The 20,096-nt window shown below is 38.4% G+C and overlaps 1 protein-coding gene across 2 annotated transcripts in view; it reads right to left on the bottom strand.

Annotated features, from left to right (window-relative positions):
- Positions 1-5,272: 5,272 nt before the first annotated feature.
- LOC118220220 (carbonic anhydrase-like) overlaps positions 5,273-20,096 on the bottom strand; it is a 46,065-nt gene continuing 31,241 nt past the window's right edge. For both annotated transcript variants that reach the window (XM_035403967.1, XM_035403968.1), the window contains 8 exons: positions 13,467-13,545; positions 13,077-13,103; positions 12,512-12,682; positions 12,275-12,426; positions 10,797-10,892; positions 7,963-8,035; positions 6,997-7,160; positions 5,273-6,738 (listed from right to left, as the gene is read on the bottom strand). In XM_035403967.1, coding sequence (XP_035259858.1) covers positions 6,541-6,738; positions 6,997-7,160; positions 7,963-8,035; positions 10,797-10,892; positions 12,275-12,426; positions 12,512-12,682; positions 13,077-13,103; positions 13,467-13,545 — 960 coding nt within the window. In that variant the 3' untranslated portion in view covers positions 5,273-6,540. The remainder of the gene's footprint in view (positions 6,739-6,996; positions 7,161-7,962; positions 8,036-10,796; positions 10,893-12,274; positions 12,427-12,511; positions 12,683-13,076; positions 13,104-13,466; positions 13,546-20,096) is intronic.

The following is a 20,096-nucleotide window of genomic DNA, read 5'->3' as shown; positions in this document are numbered from 1 at the left end:
TTAAAGTGACTTCACAGTTGCACCCCCACTGATACTATCCTTAAAATGCCAACTCATGAATAAAGCAACAATCAACAAACACAAAATTATTATAAAGTCAAAAATGGCCCCTTTAATATCAAATCACCAAACAAACATGCAGTAACACCAGTGACACATTATAACACCAATGACTTGGTGTTATATTGGGCTGGACTGGTTCATCCTGTTTGAGCCAGCTAGTTGTCTGCCAAACATCTGTATGGCATACAGCAGACTCTGTAGGCTACTACAATGGCGGGCACCCTAGCTGTAAAACATATTCATAAGAACACAAGTAAACAAACATTTTATTTACATAAACTTTAGGCTTCCAGCAACTGGTATTTCACTTGTAGTTACATTACATTACATTACATTACAGGCATTTAGCAGACGCTCTTATCCAGAGCGACGTACAACAAGTGCATAGGTTTCAAGATGTAGAGGCGCAAAAGAAACACTAGAGTGAAGTAAGGATCGTAGTGCCAGAAGTGACCACATCGATCAGGACTCCAACCCTGTAGAGTAAGCTTGTTCAGCAGCAAGAATCCTACCAAGTACAAAGTACAAACTAGCACTGGAATCACACCTAAATCATACAAAAACAATCCTACCAGATACACTAACATAATCAAATTATCCTAGCTAGGTACAATGAGCTGAACTATAGGCTAGGGAGGGGTGGGGAGAGGTGCAGCCTGAAGAGATGAGTCTTCAGTCTGCGTTTGAAAGTGGTGAGATTCTCTGCTGTTCTGACCATCACGGGGAGGTCATTCCACCAGCGAGGGGCCAGGACAGACAGCAGACGGGAGCGGGAAGTGCAGACGCGAAGAGGGGGAGGTGCCAAGCGTCCAGAGGTGGCAGAACGGAGAGGTCTGGCTGGTGTGTAGGGTCTGATGATCCTCTGAATGTACCCTGGTGCTGACCCCTTAGCTGCCTGGTATGCAAGCACCAAGGACTTAAATTTGATGCGAGCCATAACAGGCAGCCAGTGGAGGTCAGTGAGCAGGGGGGTGACATGGGAATGTTTGGGGAGGTTGTAGACCAGACGCGCTGCAGCATTCTGGATGAGCTGCAGGGGTCTGATGGCGGATGCTGGCAGACCAGCCAGTAGCGAGTTGCAGTAGTCCAAGCGGGACAGGACCATCGCTTGAACCAGGAGCTGGGTTGCGTAGGTGGTGAGGAAGGGGCGGATTCTCCGGATGTTGTACAGTTACACAAACAGCTGACCCTCCACATATGTCCAGATCTTCTGGTCAACCTGAACTGACCGTTTGTTCACAGGAACTGGCTCTGGCATGAAACACATGATCTGGTCATCCCCATGTACCAGTTTACATCTTCTTTTGGGTTTGGCCAGAAAAACCGGTTTGTTCCATTCCTGTGCATGCACTTCACTTTTATGTTGTGCTCTTCCACCTCCAGTATAATGCCAGGGTATGGCTGGTCATCATATCTCACAATACACCACTGCCCGCTATGGTGAGCCTCAATGACATCAGGTCGGTGTTGCTGTTGTCTAAATACTTATGTTGAAGCTTTTATAAAAGCTCATTTACACAAGAATGTCATTGGTGTTACTGATTGTCATTGGTGTTACCAGGAGGAGTAGTAACACCAATGACGGTAACACCAAAGACAATTTGTCAAACAAATGTTTTTTTACAAAATGGACGCCGCGGTACAAACCACATGTCTTCAATCATATTAAAATCATTCAAATATCTAATTTAATCCATTTCTATTATCTATTTCTAATTCCCCTTCCTATGAAATGACTAACACCAATGACATATTTAAAAGCCTCATGTAGAATTAACACATAAATCATCAAATTTATAACAAATGAAGAGAGACAGCAGACTCACCATGTGCATAATGTTGATCACACTTCTTCCAATGACCTCTTGAACCAAAAATTACTTATAAAAGTCATTTCATTTTTTTCAAAATAAAAGTTTTGTGAGGCAGTAACACCAATGACATGACATGGGGTGACCACTATTACCGTTATATTATTTATAATATTTCATTGGTATTTCAGCTTTTTAAGTTCTCCATTCCATGAATCATTTGTGTTTACTTTATGACATTTAAATTGGAGAAAAATAAATTTTTTAAACTCAAAATATGGCACTAAACTTCGATACATGGTCAGAGTGACAAGCAAATTGCTTGCACTTGCTATTTCATATAAATGATTAAAAAACAAGAAATGCTCATTACATGACTCAAATATGTTTTACTATTATAAGTACAGTCTATATTTATCAAAAATATATAATACATGTGATCATTAAGTCCATTTAAAGTATTTTGCTTGCTGTAAAGGTGAGAGACAGGAATGCCACCGTTTCTGTAGAATGACCCAAAAAGAAAAGAAAAAAAAAAACAGAAGCTCTATAATAAGAATCTCAAAGATTTTCATTAAAATAAGTGCCTGTTAAGTCACTATCTATCGCTGAATTAGGTAACACAATGGTGATTTAGCCTATTATTATATTAATTAATATTATTATTATTATTATTTATGATCATAGAACTGGGTGCCTGTGGCGACATTCCCGGGAAAAAATCACAAGCGGCGCATAGTTAGTGACGCGTTTTCCATCACCCATCAGTGGTTGGTCCGCCAGAGAGGGTAGGCGGACGCAACAGGCTTGCTCTTCAACTCACTTGTGTGTGAGCGGCGTACTGTTTTTTCCGGTGTTTGCTAGCATTACAATAACAGAGAAGGGGAGGGGGTTATGGAACCCTAATAAGTTTTTGTGTAACATGAGAGGTCATATTATTTGTTGATGTAGATTTCGTATTACATCTGATGACACTGTTGGTTGCCGCATGAAGAGGGAGTGCCACAAAAACACAAAATGGTTCGATCAGATGTGATGACATTACTAAATTACATAGCTATTTGCACAGCTAACGCTAGCTACCGGACCATGTCAATAAAGGCAACATTAGTTTAGACAACGTTGCGCACAGTATCCATCTCATATCAGGTAACGCTGCGTTAGCTAGCTAGCTAATGTAATTTACACAAACTAATGTCAGCTAACAATTAGAAAAAACTCTAGCTAACGCTACCGCCCGGTACCGACCTCGCAAACTGTCTCTCGAATGCAATGCTACCTTGTTGCAATGTTGCAGTGTAGCTAACTAAAGGCCAGTTCAGATCTATGATTCGCAACGAGACTGGATGCAACTTGCAAAATTCCAAGACGTCTGATTGTAAACGTTCTAAAACTGCATTTGGCGATTTGACAAGGTGGGTCTTTTGAGACCCTAGGCAACGGCTTCAGACGCTCTGCAACTAACCAGTTCACACCGCTGCAATTTTCTCTGCAACATTCTAAAACCGTTTCGTCTCGTTGCGAATCATTGATCTGAACTGGCCTTAACGTTACCGCTATTTACATTGCCATCAAGTTTAATGATCGGAATAAAGCCAAGGTATAGGTGGAGCAGAGCTGGGTCTGATTTCTGTGTAAAAATGTCAATCCGGAGAAAACTAAATAAAAGAATACGGCAGTATGGATTAGCGTTATTATTTTATTACGCTTCCTCATATGTTCCTTCAGCCTTGGTGCCCTTTTTTGATGAAATCTCATTTGTTTTTGTTTTATTCTTCTTATTCTGATTGCTAATTTAACACCCAGCTCAGCTTTATTCTCGAACAGTTTAGCTAGCAAAACCAGAAACAAGGCAGTCGTTTCAGAAATATCACACAACAATCATTCACGAAAAAGACTGTTCATTGTGCACGAGATACATAATTGCACGAACTACAGCGAATAGCGCGAATTCTTCTCTGCAGTGTAAAGATGTTCATACCGAGCAAAAGGTGGATAAAGAACGTTCGTGGAAATTGATCATCACTAATTCTACCCCAGGTCTGCTGCAGCATTTTAACCCGGCTCGGCAGTGTAAAGACAGCTTAAGTTAGCCTAATGTTAGACAATGAATGAGTATGTACATAACGTTATTGTATAACAACCATTTTTTATTCAGTAAATAATAGGTGTAATAGTTGGCGTGGCCCAGGTGCCAACTGACTGACGTCACACAGGCGACACTGGTTGGATCCGGTTGGGTCTATGGGAAGTGAGGTCCGAAAACACACCTGCAATTACCGCTTCTCACCATTGGTACCGCCAAAGAGAACGAAACGGAAATCTTTGAGATTGTAACTTTAACTCAATCGTGTCAAAAAGTCTGTCGGAACATGAATATATCAACAAACTTCCTTGCTCAACTGCTGTCATTCAGGGCATGAGATCACGAACACACACTTCAGTCTCCTAACTTGCGAAAATGCTTATTATACATCATCCAGTAACCTTTGGTGAGGTGTGTTGGGTACTGTGGTTGTTACGTCATTGCCCGTCATACTAGCAACAGCAGAGCCCTGTTCACTGTAAATAAATGTATCATTTTTAAAATTAAAATCAAGAACTACCTGAGGAGCAGCAAAGGACAGGAGAGACTGAATGGTGTAGGATACTTTCTGTCAAGAGCATGAGAGCTCAGGAGCTGAAATTGTAGTGAATTGTAGTAAATGATCAGGAAATAATTCCTGATCATTTAGGATATGAAGGCTCATCGGATGTCTGTCAAATGAGTCAGTAGATAGTGTTTTTTGCTATATACAGTACTGTGCAAAAGTCTTAGGCACCTGTAAAAAGATGCTTTCAAAAATAATGAAATGAAAGGTTATAAATATCGAAAAAATAATATAAAGAGCACTGAATAGTTAAAAACTAAATAAAATCAATGTTCGGTATGACCACCCTTCGCCTTTAAAACTACATCAATTCTCTTAAGTACACTGTCTGGCAGTTTTATAAGAAAATCGGCTGTTAGGCTGTTCCAAGCATTTTGGAGAACTTGCCACAGTTCTTCAGCAGATTTTAGTTTTATCTCTTTAGTTTTATTGTCAACATCAGCAGTGTAAATCTTCAAGCTAGTATGCCACTCTATTGTATTTTTAGTTAGTGAACTAATAACCTAGCTAACTAGCTTACTAGTAGTTAACAAAAACAAAGTAAATATGGAAAGCTAACCTATATAGTTGTTGAAATTTAGAAGTCATTTTATAAAAGCTGTCTATCACAACTTTACAAAATTTTTCTGAGGTATTTTTATAAAATAAAGCTTACATGTAGCAGAACCGTAAAGAAGTCTTGCAGAGTTATGAGATCAACTGGTCAACTTCAAATATGTTCCTGATTCAACATCACAACAGATCAAATTTTCCCACTAAATATTTTTATTCAGAAAGCAAGAAAGGAAACATTTAAATAAGGTTTTTTTTAAATGATCTAAAGCACACTGGGCCAGATTTACATATTAAAAAACTTGCAGCACAAATTGTGGGCTGATGAGGAACTGCTGGTGCTTTTGCAGTCTGCCAGAAATTTACTTATATATCTTATTTACTAAGGCCACAGCTAATTAAACACTGTTATTTCTGCCTTTTTTCAGTTTTCTGTGATTCTTAACAATTTAGCCATGACTGCTGTGACTTTAGCCAATATTTCCCATGACAAACACTCTGCCTTTATGCTAATAATAATTCATATTAATAACCTGCACCGTTTGATGATTTTGTGCTCAGGAAGTTGAAATAATGAGATTCTTGTTGTAAAGATTCTCTCAGTGCATCTATGAGGACTACACCTGTGATTCTGCCTTAGTTGCGTGCTGATTTATAACTGCTCTTTAGAGGCAGAGAAATTTCCCGCAAAAACCGACCCTCATTAATTGTGCGAACTTTAATAAAATTAACGCAATACATAACCAGCCACACTCGTAATATCTCCACCCATTATTTTCATGATCCTCAATTCAATGCATATGCAGAGAAGCGCACCTCGCAGTCACTCACATAGATCACATGCATACAGCGCTTCTAGCCCTGCGCGCCTCTTTGATACATAAGATGCATGGTTCTAATGCATACGACATGTCATATCTGCATCTGAAAATAGTCACAAAAGGCTTAGTAAATCTGGCCCACGTGTCTATTGAATATTTGTAATATTAAATGATGAAGTCAATTATTTTCAAAGACATAGCAAAGAAACACTCAGACATACATGAAATACTATAGAAATTAATAGGTCATTTTAGCGTTTTTGACACAGATCATGTAAACTAAGGGTAATAATTGTTTTTATCCAAAATATAAGACTTGTAATCATCAAAAACAAGTTACTTGAGGAATTCATGTAATATTGAATGATTAAACATATTAATTACACAGATATAGAAAATAAACACTTTGGGTCATTTTTCACTCATGTCGACCACAGCTTGGAGCAGGAACAGGGCACCTTTTTTGCCAGGTAGAGCAGGGTTCCAGCCAACTGGACACACTCAAATGTTTCCCAAAGCCTGCAATGGTTTTGTGTGTGTGCGTGGGTGCATGTGCGTGCGTCCATGTGTGTGAATGTATATATGTGTGTGTGTGTGTGTGTGTGTGTGTATACGTGTGCGCACTGACACAGTTGAGTCCCTCTATTTCCTGTAAAGCAGAGGAAACATGGCTAGGGAAGAGAGGAGGCCAAGTGTGCCGTAAGGTTTTGATCCAGCAGAGGTAACGGTAACCTGGGTCATCACCGTTCTGTTATTGATATCCACAGTGTTTCGATAGACGTTGGTCATTGGAGGAGAGTTGGTGGAAGTGTTGAAATAGACGCTTGGGAAGAGATCAATCTAGCGGGAGAGATCACATATAAGAATCCACAGAATCATTTCAGAAAGTCCCATCTTTTATAAAAACTTTCAAATTTGACATTCACAATTGAACTAATTCAGAATCAAAGATACATTTGAACTGAATGACAGAGACATCAGGTTGGTACCTTACTACCTTTAATCCAAATAAATAATTAGTTACAAATACAATTTTTGTTCAAGTTGATGAGCACCAGTTACTTATGACAGCCAATAACAGCATTGGTTAAAACTTACCAAATCTTTGCTCACTCGGATTGGATCCTTGAATAGAGTCCATACCACAACCTCGTCACAATTCGGTGTGGTTAGGGACCCCAAGTACCGATAGTACTTTGTACGGTCCACTCCTTTCAGAAGGTCATCGAGTGAGATATGCTCTGTGATATTTACATGGTCACCTGCGAGTGTAAAATCAAGGTTAGTTCAGTAAACAAAGACAATACTGTATATTAATACAGTGGAACAGGCTAAAAATGTACCTTTTTAGAGCCACTTTATTTTCTCATTTATTATTGCAAAAAGGCAATACTAAGAATCAAGAATTTTACCATAAATATTTTTAACTGTATTTTTGTGGTAAATTCAAATTATCAGTCATTTATTAATGACCAAGATACGGTCAAGCAAATTCTACTTTAGCATAATCACTATATCACCTCACGACAGAAGTATGTGCATACAGCTGAGATAATTTAACTTGAAAATCTGTGTAGTATTTTGTAAATAATTTTGAATTGAGCCAATAGCCTAATACTTTTAAATATCTCCTACGAGCAACTGCCATGCCTTAAGCTGATCTACAACACACTCTCACTGGGGTTGCCACAAAATTATTGGCCACCCATTGCCAAATCAATTATATTTATGTTTCACTCTTTCTGTGATGCTTTTGGCTTCTCTGTATCCAATTAGAATTTTTAGAGTTCATGTGAAAGAGCTGCTTCGAAAAAAGGGGCAGAGAGTCTCAATAACATCAAAAGAGATAATTTCTGCCTTCGTAAGATGTGACTGCCAGACATTGGGTACCAATGATAAGCCAAAATCTGGGTGACTAGCAGCCAAACCACATCACCACGATTAAGACATTATGTTTCATCTTCCTGCTCCTTCCTCACACAGCTTGGACCAATGCATCAAAAATGGAAGTATAGTTTGAGATCAAATATTTGTTTTGATGACGTGGGATGGAGTTCCACTTACCCTTATTTGTGATGTTAGCCAGATACTTGGTCAGGGTTTTCCAAACTGCAGGTTGTCCACTGCCATCTCCTTCCTGAAAGGGAAGTTCAAATCATATGGCATGTTAGGGCATTACTTGTGTCTATGTTTTCTGGAGGTTATTTACAAAATCATGAATGTGGTTCAGGGCTGGGTATGCCACATGTCACAAACTCAAATACCACATTAGTGGCATATCTACTCAGCCAATTATGTTCTCTAATTCATCATTCATATGAACAAATACATTATTTCCTTCAACGCATACAAAAAAAAAAACACAGGTTTTTAGAATTAGAAAGCAATTTGACAACCTTCGTGGGAAATAGTTTTTAAAAACAGTTTTTGAGCAAGATTTGTTCTGGAAGTAATTTTTGGATACAAGGCATTCTTTTTATTTATAATAAATCAAACCATACATAATTTTAAGCAGTCATCTGTCCTTGAAAGTTTAGTATGGTTTTCTGAGTCAATTTTGACGGGAATTGTTTGCTAGGTGAGCAAACAACATGATGTCCCCATCTGTATAAATATAACAGCTGGTACAATTATGCCGCCTCTGAGTTGCTAACGTGATTTTTTTCTGTTACATGTTTACAGAAAACAAGAGAGTTGGTACCCAGGAAGGTCATGGAGAGGTCTTCAAATTTGGAGATTTGGGACACTAGTTGGTGTGGAAAGCCATCCACATGTACTGTAATGTACTTCTGGAGAAACCTTAGGAACGTTAAATGGAGTTTAATATTTGTTAAGGAAATAAATTGTACTCAAAGTTTTTGACTTTTTAAGTCAGTTTAGTGTTTAAATTAAATGTGATCAGCTAATTTGCTTGCTGCGTCGTTGACACAGCACCATCATCTGGATGGTCCAAGTGACTAATGGAAGACAAACAACCACCTGGTCAAAGGCATTTATAATACGCACACTAGATTGGTCTGTATAGTAGGCTGTTCCTTTTGTAAAAGCTTACATGAGTGGTACGAAACAACAAAAGCAGCTTTCCTCATGGAATGTTCCCACAACTCGTGTCATGATAAGTTACGAAGCAGCTTGTGCGTCAATGTTTGCGCATTGTCTTTTTTCATAAATAAAGCCCGATGCTTCATAATCTGAGGATGTGGCTGGTCTCACATTACCATTGGAAATGTGTTTTGTTAATTAACATTAGTACGTGCAGAAAAAAATTAATATTGTGTTTTCATTTACTGTTACAATTATTGCACCCCCTACGCTGACTAGGTTGTATGAATGTAACATCGAACTGCTTGTACTTCAGTTTAAATTGTAGCCAACTTGATTAAGTTATAAACGTAACCGAATGTGTAATGAGTACTGACAATGAGCAAAATCTAAAAACTGTTACATTTATACTCTTCTCTATTTTTAAATATATACAGCTGCGGGCTATTCTCTATAGTAGTTCACATCAGAAATGGAATATAGTATGGCTATTCACACAGACATGCATTTCTAAACTGTATCTATTTCTTCCCTGCTTATTATTTTTCCTTACTGCATTCCTACCTAATCTTTGTGAATTAGTAAAATTAATGTTTTGTGATGACACAGTGGGACTGTATTGGGAGATGACGGAGGAGCTGGTATTGGAGCTGCAGGTGGAAAGTGGGGGGAGCGTTACATCTTGATTGAATTATATACAGATACGTGTCTAATTCAAGGAAAAACCAACATTAAGTGTCTTAATAAGGTGTTGAGCCACCATGAGCCGCCAGAACAGCTTCAGTGTACCTTGGCATAGATTCTACAAGTCTCTGGACCTCTACTGGGATGAAACACCATTCTTCCAAAAGATACTCTCTTTCGGTCTTTTGATGATGGATAGCGCTGTCTTAACATGTCGGTCAAAATCTCCCACAGGTGGTCAATTGAATTGAAATCTGGTGACTGTGAAGGCCATTGCATACAATTCATATCATTTTTTTACTCCTTGATTTCTTAAACCCCTGATTAGGGGGCGTCAAAATATATATATTTTTTTTACTTCAAGGTGCACTGCTGTAACACCTACACCGTTGTAAAGCATACTCTCTGCACTTAAATGGAAAAAACATTCACATCATTGTCATACTCATCAAACCATTCAGTGGAAGAGACCACTCCCATCAGCATAGAAATGTTTCATCACATGATAACGGCGATCACTCAGAATAACTGTGTATTGATTTGCAGTGACTGTTCCCTCTAAGGGGATAAGTTGACCAAAATGATTCCAGGAAAATGCCCCCCACAGCATAATCTGTAATCACAGTCCGATCATGTCCTGCAATGGAATTCTCAGTCACCTAAGGAAGAGTTGCTTTTTTTTTTTTGTTGCATATCTAACGTATGAGCATCATGGTCATCGAATGTGTGGCTTTAGACCACAATTCCCGACCATATTTACTGATGTCTTTCCTATAGACCTAAATGCAGATGTCACTTTAGTCACTGTTCCTATTGAAACACTAGCCAGATGAGCAGTCTTTGTTACTGAAGCTCCTGCCACCCATGCCCCAATAATGAGCGCTCTTACAAAGTCATTTCGATATTTTCCTCTTCTCATCTTGCTCTAAAATCGAGGTCAACTGGGCCTGCTCAGTATTTTTATACACGCCACAGAGCATGACCAGATGTTAATTGTTTAATTGTATTATGCAGTACACCTGTATGGAAGCATTTGCATTCCTTATGTTTCTCCACTCATTTTTTCAGATTTTTCCCGCAATTTGTCACCCATCTGTAATTATGTATATATATATTAAATATTATATAGCTGTGAAATATATTTATTATTATATTTGCCAAAAACTTCTGACCTCAATAAAGAATCCTAGAGCTGCGGCTCCTTCAGGGTCTTTCGTTGCCAGGGAGGTGCTGCCGTTGAATTCAGATTTAATAGTCACTATGTGAAGCTGCAAGACAGAGAACATAGATTTGTTGAAAAAAGCATTTAAAGCTGTGTCAGTACAAAGAACTGTTATCATTCCCCAACTGAATTAAATAAACAGATCACACTGAGTGGCAGAGCCACACACTATTTTAAATCAAAGGACAAATCAATCAGTGTTCTGCTCCTCTCTCAGGCTTAACCTCTGTCTTAGATGGTGTTAATCTAATGAAGTCACTACTTATGCCTGTGTATAAAAGGCATCAGGACCATCAATGCTTGAGAATGGGTGTAGGCCCGGAAAGTCAATGTTTGACACCTGACACAAAACCTGACCTTCACACGAAGGTGATCTGAGTAACTTCTGAACTACCAGAGGAATGACAATGTGACTTGCTTTACAGTATTATCTGGAAAGACTTGATGATCAAGAATGTACTGACTGATTACATGTAAGCACACATTGAAAAGCTGCGCCCAATGAGAGGACGTCATAAGTATATTTAAAGGCATACTATGCAGGATTTTTGCATATCTATGATGCCGTGGCAATCTCTGTGTTTACGCTCTTTCACCATATTCGTGCACCTTTATCTGTATTTGTTATTCTAAAATGTGGTCTGGATGTTTCTGGGTGTGGTGCTCTTTTCTGTGTGGGGAGGGGGTGGTGTGGCTGTGGTTTGGGATCAGATTTCAGCAGAGTGTATGTTGCTAGCTAGCTGCAATGGCGGAGAAGAATAAGCACAGATTGAGTGCAGCAAAAAGGGCTTGTTCAAGAACTAAAGTTCACCTTGGAATTGCTTTTCCACAGTGGCGTCAGGTGAAGTTTGCCAAAGGGATGAAAAGCGATGCAGAGTTGGCTTGTTTTCTGTACTGTAAGTAATGTTACCTATAGCTATCCAGCTAGCTACATTAGGCAGCTAGATGACTGATGTCAGATATGCAGGGTGAGTGGGCAGAATTGAAGATGGAGACTTCTTTGATTGTAAACACAGGACCACAGCATGTCTTTAAAGATTCTGCATAGCAAGCCTTTAATACATTTCAGTTTTTACCATAAATATTCTGACACTAAACCATGCACAAATACAGCAAATTAAATAATTTTACATTCATCATAAAATAAAAGTATTTTCATATATTTAGTTACATATGGAGAAAATTAATCTTGGCAGTAGACATGTTTGACAAGCATCATGGTGTTATCACCTCTTAATTAATAATATTTTTACATTGGTAATGGGATTGAACCTTTTCCTAAATATTTCATAAACAGAATCCCTGCCGAATGTAATATTTTACCTGAAAATCAGCACAGATCTTGAAGACAACTGAATGAAAATGGCAAGATTTGTCACTTAGGAAGGGCCATTCATTTCAAACCCTCCCCGCTCAGAACATACTTACCTCCATGGGGTACCTCTTATTATTGACAGTGTGCTCAGACCCTGGGTTGCTGGTACCATTGCCCCAGTGCAAATGGAACTGCAGAGCCGTATAGCTGGTGGATAGCCCCCCGCCAGAAACTGACACAAGGTCTTTACCCAGATTCACCTTCACTGTAGGACCGCAAGAAGAGGTTTAGAACATATCAATGCAGCAGTGCCTCTAAAGCTGGCATGAAGTTGTAAGGGAACCTCTCACCTGTATCTCCAGTGTTTGTAATCTCCGTCATAGTGTTGTTATTGCTGAAGCCATTGAAGGTGAAAGCAGTCAAATTGGCATTCTCCTTCACCTTTGCCGTCTCAATGTTTATAGGTGACTGTCGGGTTCTGTTGCATGAGCCATATGGCTTTGAGACCCAAACACTTTCATCTGAAAGAAAGTTCCATCAGATCACTCCTGTTCTTCTATTAATACAAACAGGATTCGTCCAAGCATAAGAATCAAACGAACAGCTGAAAGTAAGCATTCATTTTGATTGTACCGCTCAAATCATCTCTATGTATGAATACAAATAAGAAAAAACACAGAAAAACTATTGCATACAATAAGTCCAAATACTATTTAAGAAGTTGCACTTTCATGTAAATAAGCATGTACTGTATGAACAGACAAAACAAGGTTTTTATTGACCTGGTCAGCTCTAACACAGATCATGCTAGCGTTAAGCCATTCATGCTGCAAATGTAAAGTTATACAGCAATATGGAAAATAGCAGACTGAGTTTATACTTCAAAAATAAATATAAGAGCAAAGAATAACTTACTGCAGGAACTTAAATGATAGCACCAAGCTGAAAGAAAGGCACACCATTAATCGACTTTCCTCAATTTAACTGCATTATTACGTTGCAGATATGAAAAAATAAATCTAAAATAAAAAAACTTCAAAGATAACGAAAGTTTTGATTCTTATGAAAACAATTTCACCTTGATGAAATTACGTTGTGATTTTAATAAAGATTAAGCATACACATTCTATACACTATTCATTTGGCACACAGCAAAACCAAGGCAGACACTTCATAAGGTTTAACCAGGTAGATTCGTACCGTATAATATTTATCGAATGGTTAGCAACTATAGGGGAATTTGTTGCGCAGTGATGTTTGCGCTAAATTGCTACAATTTCATGAAATGAAAATTGAAACACTTACGAATTTCTGTATTAGCGCTGTGTGCAAAGGGCATCAAGGCAGCCGCGAAAATGGTCAACGTTGCGAGGAGGGCCTTCATCTGAAAGCGATACATATACTTTAAAACAAATAATTATGTAGGTCTGTTATTCCGCTGAATTACGAAAACTTTAACTGGAGTTATTCTGTAGGCCTGTTTAGCGTCTGTTCATCAGAGCGCATTGCTACACATTCAGTAGTTCACTAATATCCGATAAAACATTCCAGTAGGCTGCATTGTTGTGCTGCAGTGAAAGAATACAAAAGGGAAGATCCGGATCATTGGAATAATGTATCCCATTCGTTGTTATGCGATAGAACAAGTTTACAGTCCTGGTTCCAAGAAGAACTATACTAGACTGTATCCTTAAATGATTGTATAAAAATACAATACTGCAATAACCGTGTCCTTATATCCATTAGTCAATTATGGTCCCAAATAACGCTTATCAATTGCTCCCAGAGATATGGAACCACAGGTAGCCTATTTTTGCTGACAATGTGCAGGTGAATCGCAAAATGCATGTAATAGGGGCGTAAGTGGACGCACTAATTTTCAAGAAAGTAGGCCTACATCTCAAATAAACTGGTACTAAAAAGATACCGTACTATTATTTTCTAATAGGCCACAAGAAATGAAATGACTCGATAGCCTAGGTTATACAAATTACAAATATGCCTATTAAAAAAATTTAAATAAAACGTGCATCCCATCCTTACATGCATCGTTGTGTTGTTAAAGGTATAAAGATGTGTGAACGAACTGTTGTGCTGAATTCAATTACTGCTTAAACGCTTTTCGTAAAAAAATGTTTCTTTGTAATTTATAATAACCAATTCATTTTTTTTTCTCAGAAAAGTTCACTCAAGACTCTTATCAGCAGCATACTTGATGATCCCTTCTTAGTCACAGTGTCTAACCTCTCACTTTCCTCAGTTGCCTTTTCTTACAGGTGTACAGATGTATCCTACATCAGTTCGTACAAACCTTTAAATCCCAAAGAACATAATTGATTCCAACGCATGTGTTATGCAACAGCGTATTCAGTAATGTATGTATATAAAACACCGTTGTAGTCTTTTTTAAAATTATCACCAACACAATAACCTGAACTCTCACATCAAATCCTTACCTTGTTGCACTCTGTGTCTCGGAGCGTATTACCTTTTCCCACAAAGGATGCAGCCTATATTCCTTTCTGACATGGGCATTGGTTGGGGTGTGTCTTTGTAAAATACTTTACATTTAAATGAGATGACGTGGGAGAGAATCATCATACATGGAACTGTTTTCAGTTTCATGTTCTCAGTTACCTACTCAGAAAATATTGAGTCGTTTCAAGTACATTCAGAAATTAATCGAGTCGGATACAATTAAACCGAAGCATGCAGAAGTCCGATGTTACACACCTACGATCTAGTCGGTATGATTGTAACAGAGGTACAGAATAATTATAACAATGAATGACAACACCGCATAATGTGCGTACACAGGTTTTTTTTTCCTTTTCTGCACAACATGTCAATCAAGGAAACGTCAGTCTAGACACATCCTCAGATAATGAAGCATGGGGATTAATTAATGAAAAAAAAGACTATAAACATTGATGCACAAGCAACTTCGCAATTTACCGTAAAAATTAGTAGTAGTAAAGTCCAAATCAGCGAGGAAAGCTGCTTTTGTTTGTTTCTTGACACCCAGGTTAGCTTTTGCAAAGTAAATTGCTAACCACAAAGACCAACCTGGTGTGTGTTTCCTATAAATGCCTGTGGCAGGTGGCCATTTGTTTCCCATTAATCACTTGGAGCATCCAGAAGATGAGGCTATGTCAATGCAAAAAGAAAATTAGTTGAATACATTTAACACGAAACACTGAACTACCTTATAAAGTCAAACGCATTGAAGGCGGCAGTGTAGTATGATGGTTAAGGAACAGGTCTTGTTACCTAAAGATCGTTAGGTTCAATTCACGGGTAAGACACTGACCCTTGAACAAGGTACTTAACCTGCATTGCTTCAGTATATATCCAGCTGTGTAAATGGATGCAATGTGAAAGTTGTGTAAGTTGCTATGGAGAAGGGCATCTGCTAAATTCCTGTAATGATGTGTAAATTATTTTTTTTAAGTAAATATTAAACACAATTTAAAATGCCTAAGGTCTCACCAATTGGACACTACATGTACAGTGTTAGATACTATTTAGATTTTAGGTAGACTAAGCATTAAGTACAGTTTAGTGGTGGAATTGTCATGGTTCTGTGTTCCTGTCTGTGTTTCCCTTGTTGGGTCGCCAGATGGCGGCACTTCTGTTTTTTGTCCTGCTCCCCGTTTAATTGTATTATTGTTTTCAATTGTTCAATTATTGGTTTCTGGTTGTCTCGTTTTCCCTTCCCTCTCTGTGGCCTGATTGTGCATTGTGCCCTGCTGTGTCTCGTCAGTGTCTATTTAAGTTCCCTTCTCCCGGACTCAGGTGCTGGATCCTTGGTTGTTTGTTAGTGTGTGCCTCTGATCATGTTCCTGCCCCGTGTGTTCCTGCCCCGTGTGTTCCTGCCCCGTGTGTTCCTGCCCCGTGTGTTCCTGCCCCGTGTGTTCCTGCCCCGTGTGTTCCTGCCCCGTGTGTTCCTGCCCATGTTCTGTTTTCCACGTGCTTTTGGACTTTTGGATTTTCTTGTTTCCTGTGTTTTTGAAGTTTTCCTTTGTTTTTGAGAGTTGCCCTGTGAGGCTTTTTGTTCCCTGCTTTTGTTCCTGTTTTCTAAGTAAAGTCCTTGTTTCCTATTCCTACCATTTGGAGTTTTGAGTTTTTTTTCCCCCCTCTGCGTTTGGGTCCTAACCCCCACGTACCCTGACAGGAATAAATGAGCAGTTTTGGCCTGAATGGCCTGTTCTCGTCTTATGTTATGTTATATAGATGGCTTTCAACACCATCTAGTGTCCGTAATCTCCAAATCTGAAGCCCTCTCCATGACCTCCCTGGGTACCAACCCTCTTGCTTTCTCTTTAGATGTTATTCTGTAAACATATAATTGCAGAATAGCACATTGTTTGTTATAGCAACTCAGAGTCTGTTACATTTATACAGATAGGGATTTATTTTTTGGTCACTTAGCATCCAATCCGACTGGAATACACTTGGAAAAAAAAAAAAACCATACTTACTTTTCAAGGACATAACTTTTTAAATGCAGCATGATTTTATTTATTATAAATAAAATTAATTTGTATAGCCGAAAATTACTTCCAGAACCTATTTTACTGTTACTCAAAAACCAATTTTTGGAAATATTCTCCGCAAAGGTTACCGCATTGCTGTTTCTCTGTTACAAATTGCACACGTACAGACCTGAAATTGCTACTGTAGCCGCACTGTTAAGTAAGTTATTGACCGTGCTACATTTATCAAGCGTTACATTTGTAAGATTTTATACCCCATACCTATCCCAAATAGCAGGACTTCCAAACCATGAACACTTGGGGTGACCATTCCATTGTCTGGACTTGATATTTAAAGCTTGTTTCAGTTCTGTTCACTTTTTCTGTTCACAATTTGGCCAATAGACTCTAGCTTACCGTTTTTTCCCCTAAAAAACCATGTTTAAGGTATCTCGTAGTAGGCTATAAAAATAATCAAACTGCCCTCAGATCAATAGGCTACTCTGTGATTGTATTTGCAGCTCAATTCATATTTCCTTGCTGTTATGTGTGAAAATCAGTACATATGGCGGGTTGAATCTCAGGTTTGATCACCATTTACTCACATTTATCCAATGAAAGGTGCTAAAAAGATGACATGGCAATCTACAGGTTACCTTGTATTTGCATAAGCTATAATATATTTGAACTTCACATGTAGGCTAACAAAATAATTTTGACAACATATACAGAAATCTCATTGTAGTAAAAGCTAAGAACTTAAATGTTATTTTGTGTTATTGTTATTTCCTTTCTTAGTTGTGTCAGCACTGTCAGTGGTCAATTCCAAGGGTTTCATCAGCATTCACACTATTTTGTCCAAATGGATAGAATGAGTCCCTTCAGAGACCTAATGGTCACTCATTGTGAAGCTAAATTATAAGTTAACATTTAATAACATGCTGAATGGCTTATGGATGTAAAAGGGTAAAATCTTTGGTTTTTGAGGGGCTGACAACAAGGCTGCAAAGGCAGGACCCACCACTTTGAACAGCTGGTCTGTGACCATGAGCTTTGTTTCTTATCTGATCAGCAAGGTTTACCTGTGTAATTGTACAGTGTCATGGTGCTATGAATTTAACAGGTTTGCCTTCCTCTTTTCCCCTTCCTTTTTTGTCACTGTTTAGGTTATGGTCATGTTTTTGAGTGTGAGCGTGCGTGTGCATGTGTGTCTACTCCATTTTGGTTAAAGGGTTGTGTTTGTCCTTGTTGATTAAAAGTATCAATTAAAAAGTAAAAGGGTATAATTTATGGCATTGTTTTCAGATTTGTGACCGTTGTTCCTTGTGATTGGATAGATGGCTGTATCAAGTAATCATAGATAATTCCTTTCCTTTTAAATGACATTCTGGGTTGAGAATCTAAAAGGTCTTAGATTTAAGCTGTGCATTTGAGCTAGGCTGTGTTTGTTGTAACAATGTATCAGTTCTTGTTACCACAGGCTCACAGACAGGATTAAGACCCAGGCGCAGAGATCACAAAGGGATTCAGAGGTAAGTGAAATAATAAGTCTTAAATAATAAGTCTTTACTGAAGTCTTTCAGCAGTAAAAACTATTACAAGGACAGCAACGAGGACACAGGAAGTACAATGCCAATAAAACTATGCATGGGGACTAGCAGCTAGCAGAACTTGCAGGAAAGCACAAAGACCAAGCAATGAACTGAACAAAGCCAGGAATTTAAATACACAAATATTGACACATGCTGATAATCACTGTAAATGAGCAGACATGCGGAATGTGAGAAATCAATGATCTAATTACAACAAATGAGCAGCAGGCATGAGACATGAATCACAGGGAATGTAAAGGAGACGGGAGAAAACAAAAACAGGGCATTCAGTGTTCCGGAACTGGAGCTGTGGCAATCGTAAGTTAATATTAATATTATTCACAAAATTGATTGTAATAGCCTGTAATAATGCAATTAATTCCACTCCACTTAATACATGTGCCTGGTTCAGCACACAAAAGTACCATAAAAGGTACTACCTATCCTCCACCTTTTATTAGGTGGTTAAAAAAAAATTCTGCTGTCACAGTTGATTTATTATGGTTCTCCTTATTTGACAGATAAAACAGAGACAAAATCTAAGGAGAATGTCACTTGATAGGGCAGAAAGTCAGCATCATTCAAAAATGAAAAAGAACATAGAACTGTTTAGGGCAATTTAGGGCACAAATATTATTTTATTTCATGGCAGTCTATTTGCAACTCTGCTGCCAGACATTTAACAGTTTATTTGCAGAATGATTTAATAGTGTACTGGTACAGCTAACGTCTGCATACCAACTAATGCTCACCCACAGTGAAGTATTACAATATACATCTAGAAGAACCTGCTTGAAGCATGTGGCTCATATTAATTATGATGCATAGCACTCTACATGTGATCTGTGATCATGAGTCTGCCTCAGAGATCTCTGCAGCTCTTATCAGCTCTCATGCATCACATTACATTACATTACAGGCATTTAGCAGACGCTCTTATCCAGAGCGACGTACAACAAGTGCATTAGTTCAAGCATTCAGGCTGTCATGAAATGCTGATTTCTGAACATAGATTGAGGTGAGGAATGAAGTCACAGGACTCCTTCAGAGTGACAGAGCAAGTGCTAGATTGAGATAACTTAAGGCCATCATGACAGATGCACTTTTTTCCCCTTCTCTTCTTTACTGTGATCTTTTCCCTTTACGAAGCACACAATCAGATTATTACATAAAGTGTACTTCACCCACTTTCTTGCTGTGTTGCATCATGGGGGTTCCACTCCATGTGAAGTTAGATAATACAGGGTTGGGCCCCAACATGTGACTTGTATCAGGTAAACAATATGTAGTGTCATCATATAGTCAACCAGCATCTGGAATTTCACAGAAGAAATGCAGTAGCTCTCTTCCTCAATGAAGTCAACCAACTATGGAAGTGGAAAAATACCAGAAAGAAATGGTATGAAATGGGTTGAAGAGGACTGTCATTGACCTTGACTTCTGAAGATATAAGTGTACCCAGCCAAAGTTCAGCATACATATAAACACTTGGACTGTGTTTATATGTAAGCAGACTGCGCTTTTTTTGTATAATGTACTGTGTGTTTACATTGCACCTGTATGTCCTCATTGCGGTGTGCTCAGTAGTAGGCCTATGCTGTGAATACTATTCACATTTTTAAAAACCCTATTGGGACAAATTGCCCTCTAGCATTACTGCAGGTGTCCTATGCAGATTGACAGACAAATCTATTACCCAATTCCTGACTTAACAGGTAACAGGTATCAACACTTGCCAAAAGTGACCTGTCAACTGCTCTAGAATCATAACTATCAGCCAGGTTTCTGCCTACTACTTTTCCCACTAACATTATACAGTAAGAAAAAAAAAACATTTAATCACACTGGGACACTGCTGTGAAAGACAT

Source organism: Anguilla anguilla, chromosome 2 (assembly GCF_013347855.1).
Source record: "Anguilla anguilla isolate fAngAng1 chromosome 2, fAngAng1.pri, whole genome shotgun sequence".
Taxonomy (NCBI): Eukaryota; Metazoa; Chordata; class Actinopteri; order Anguilliformes; family Anguillidae; genus Anguilla; species Anguilla anguilla.
This window is presented reverse-complemented; position numbering and strand designations above follow the sequence as displayed.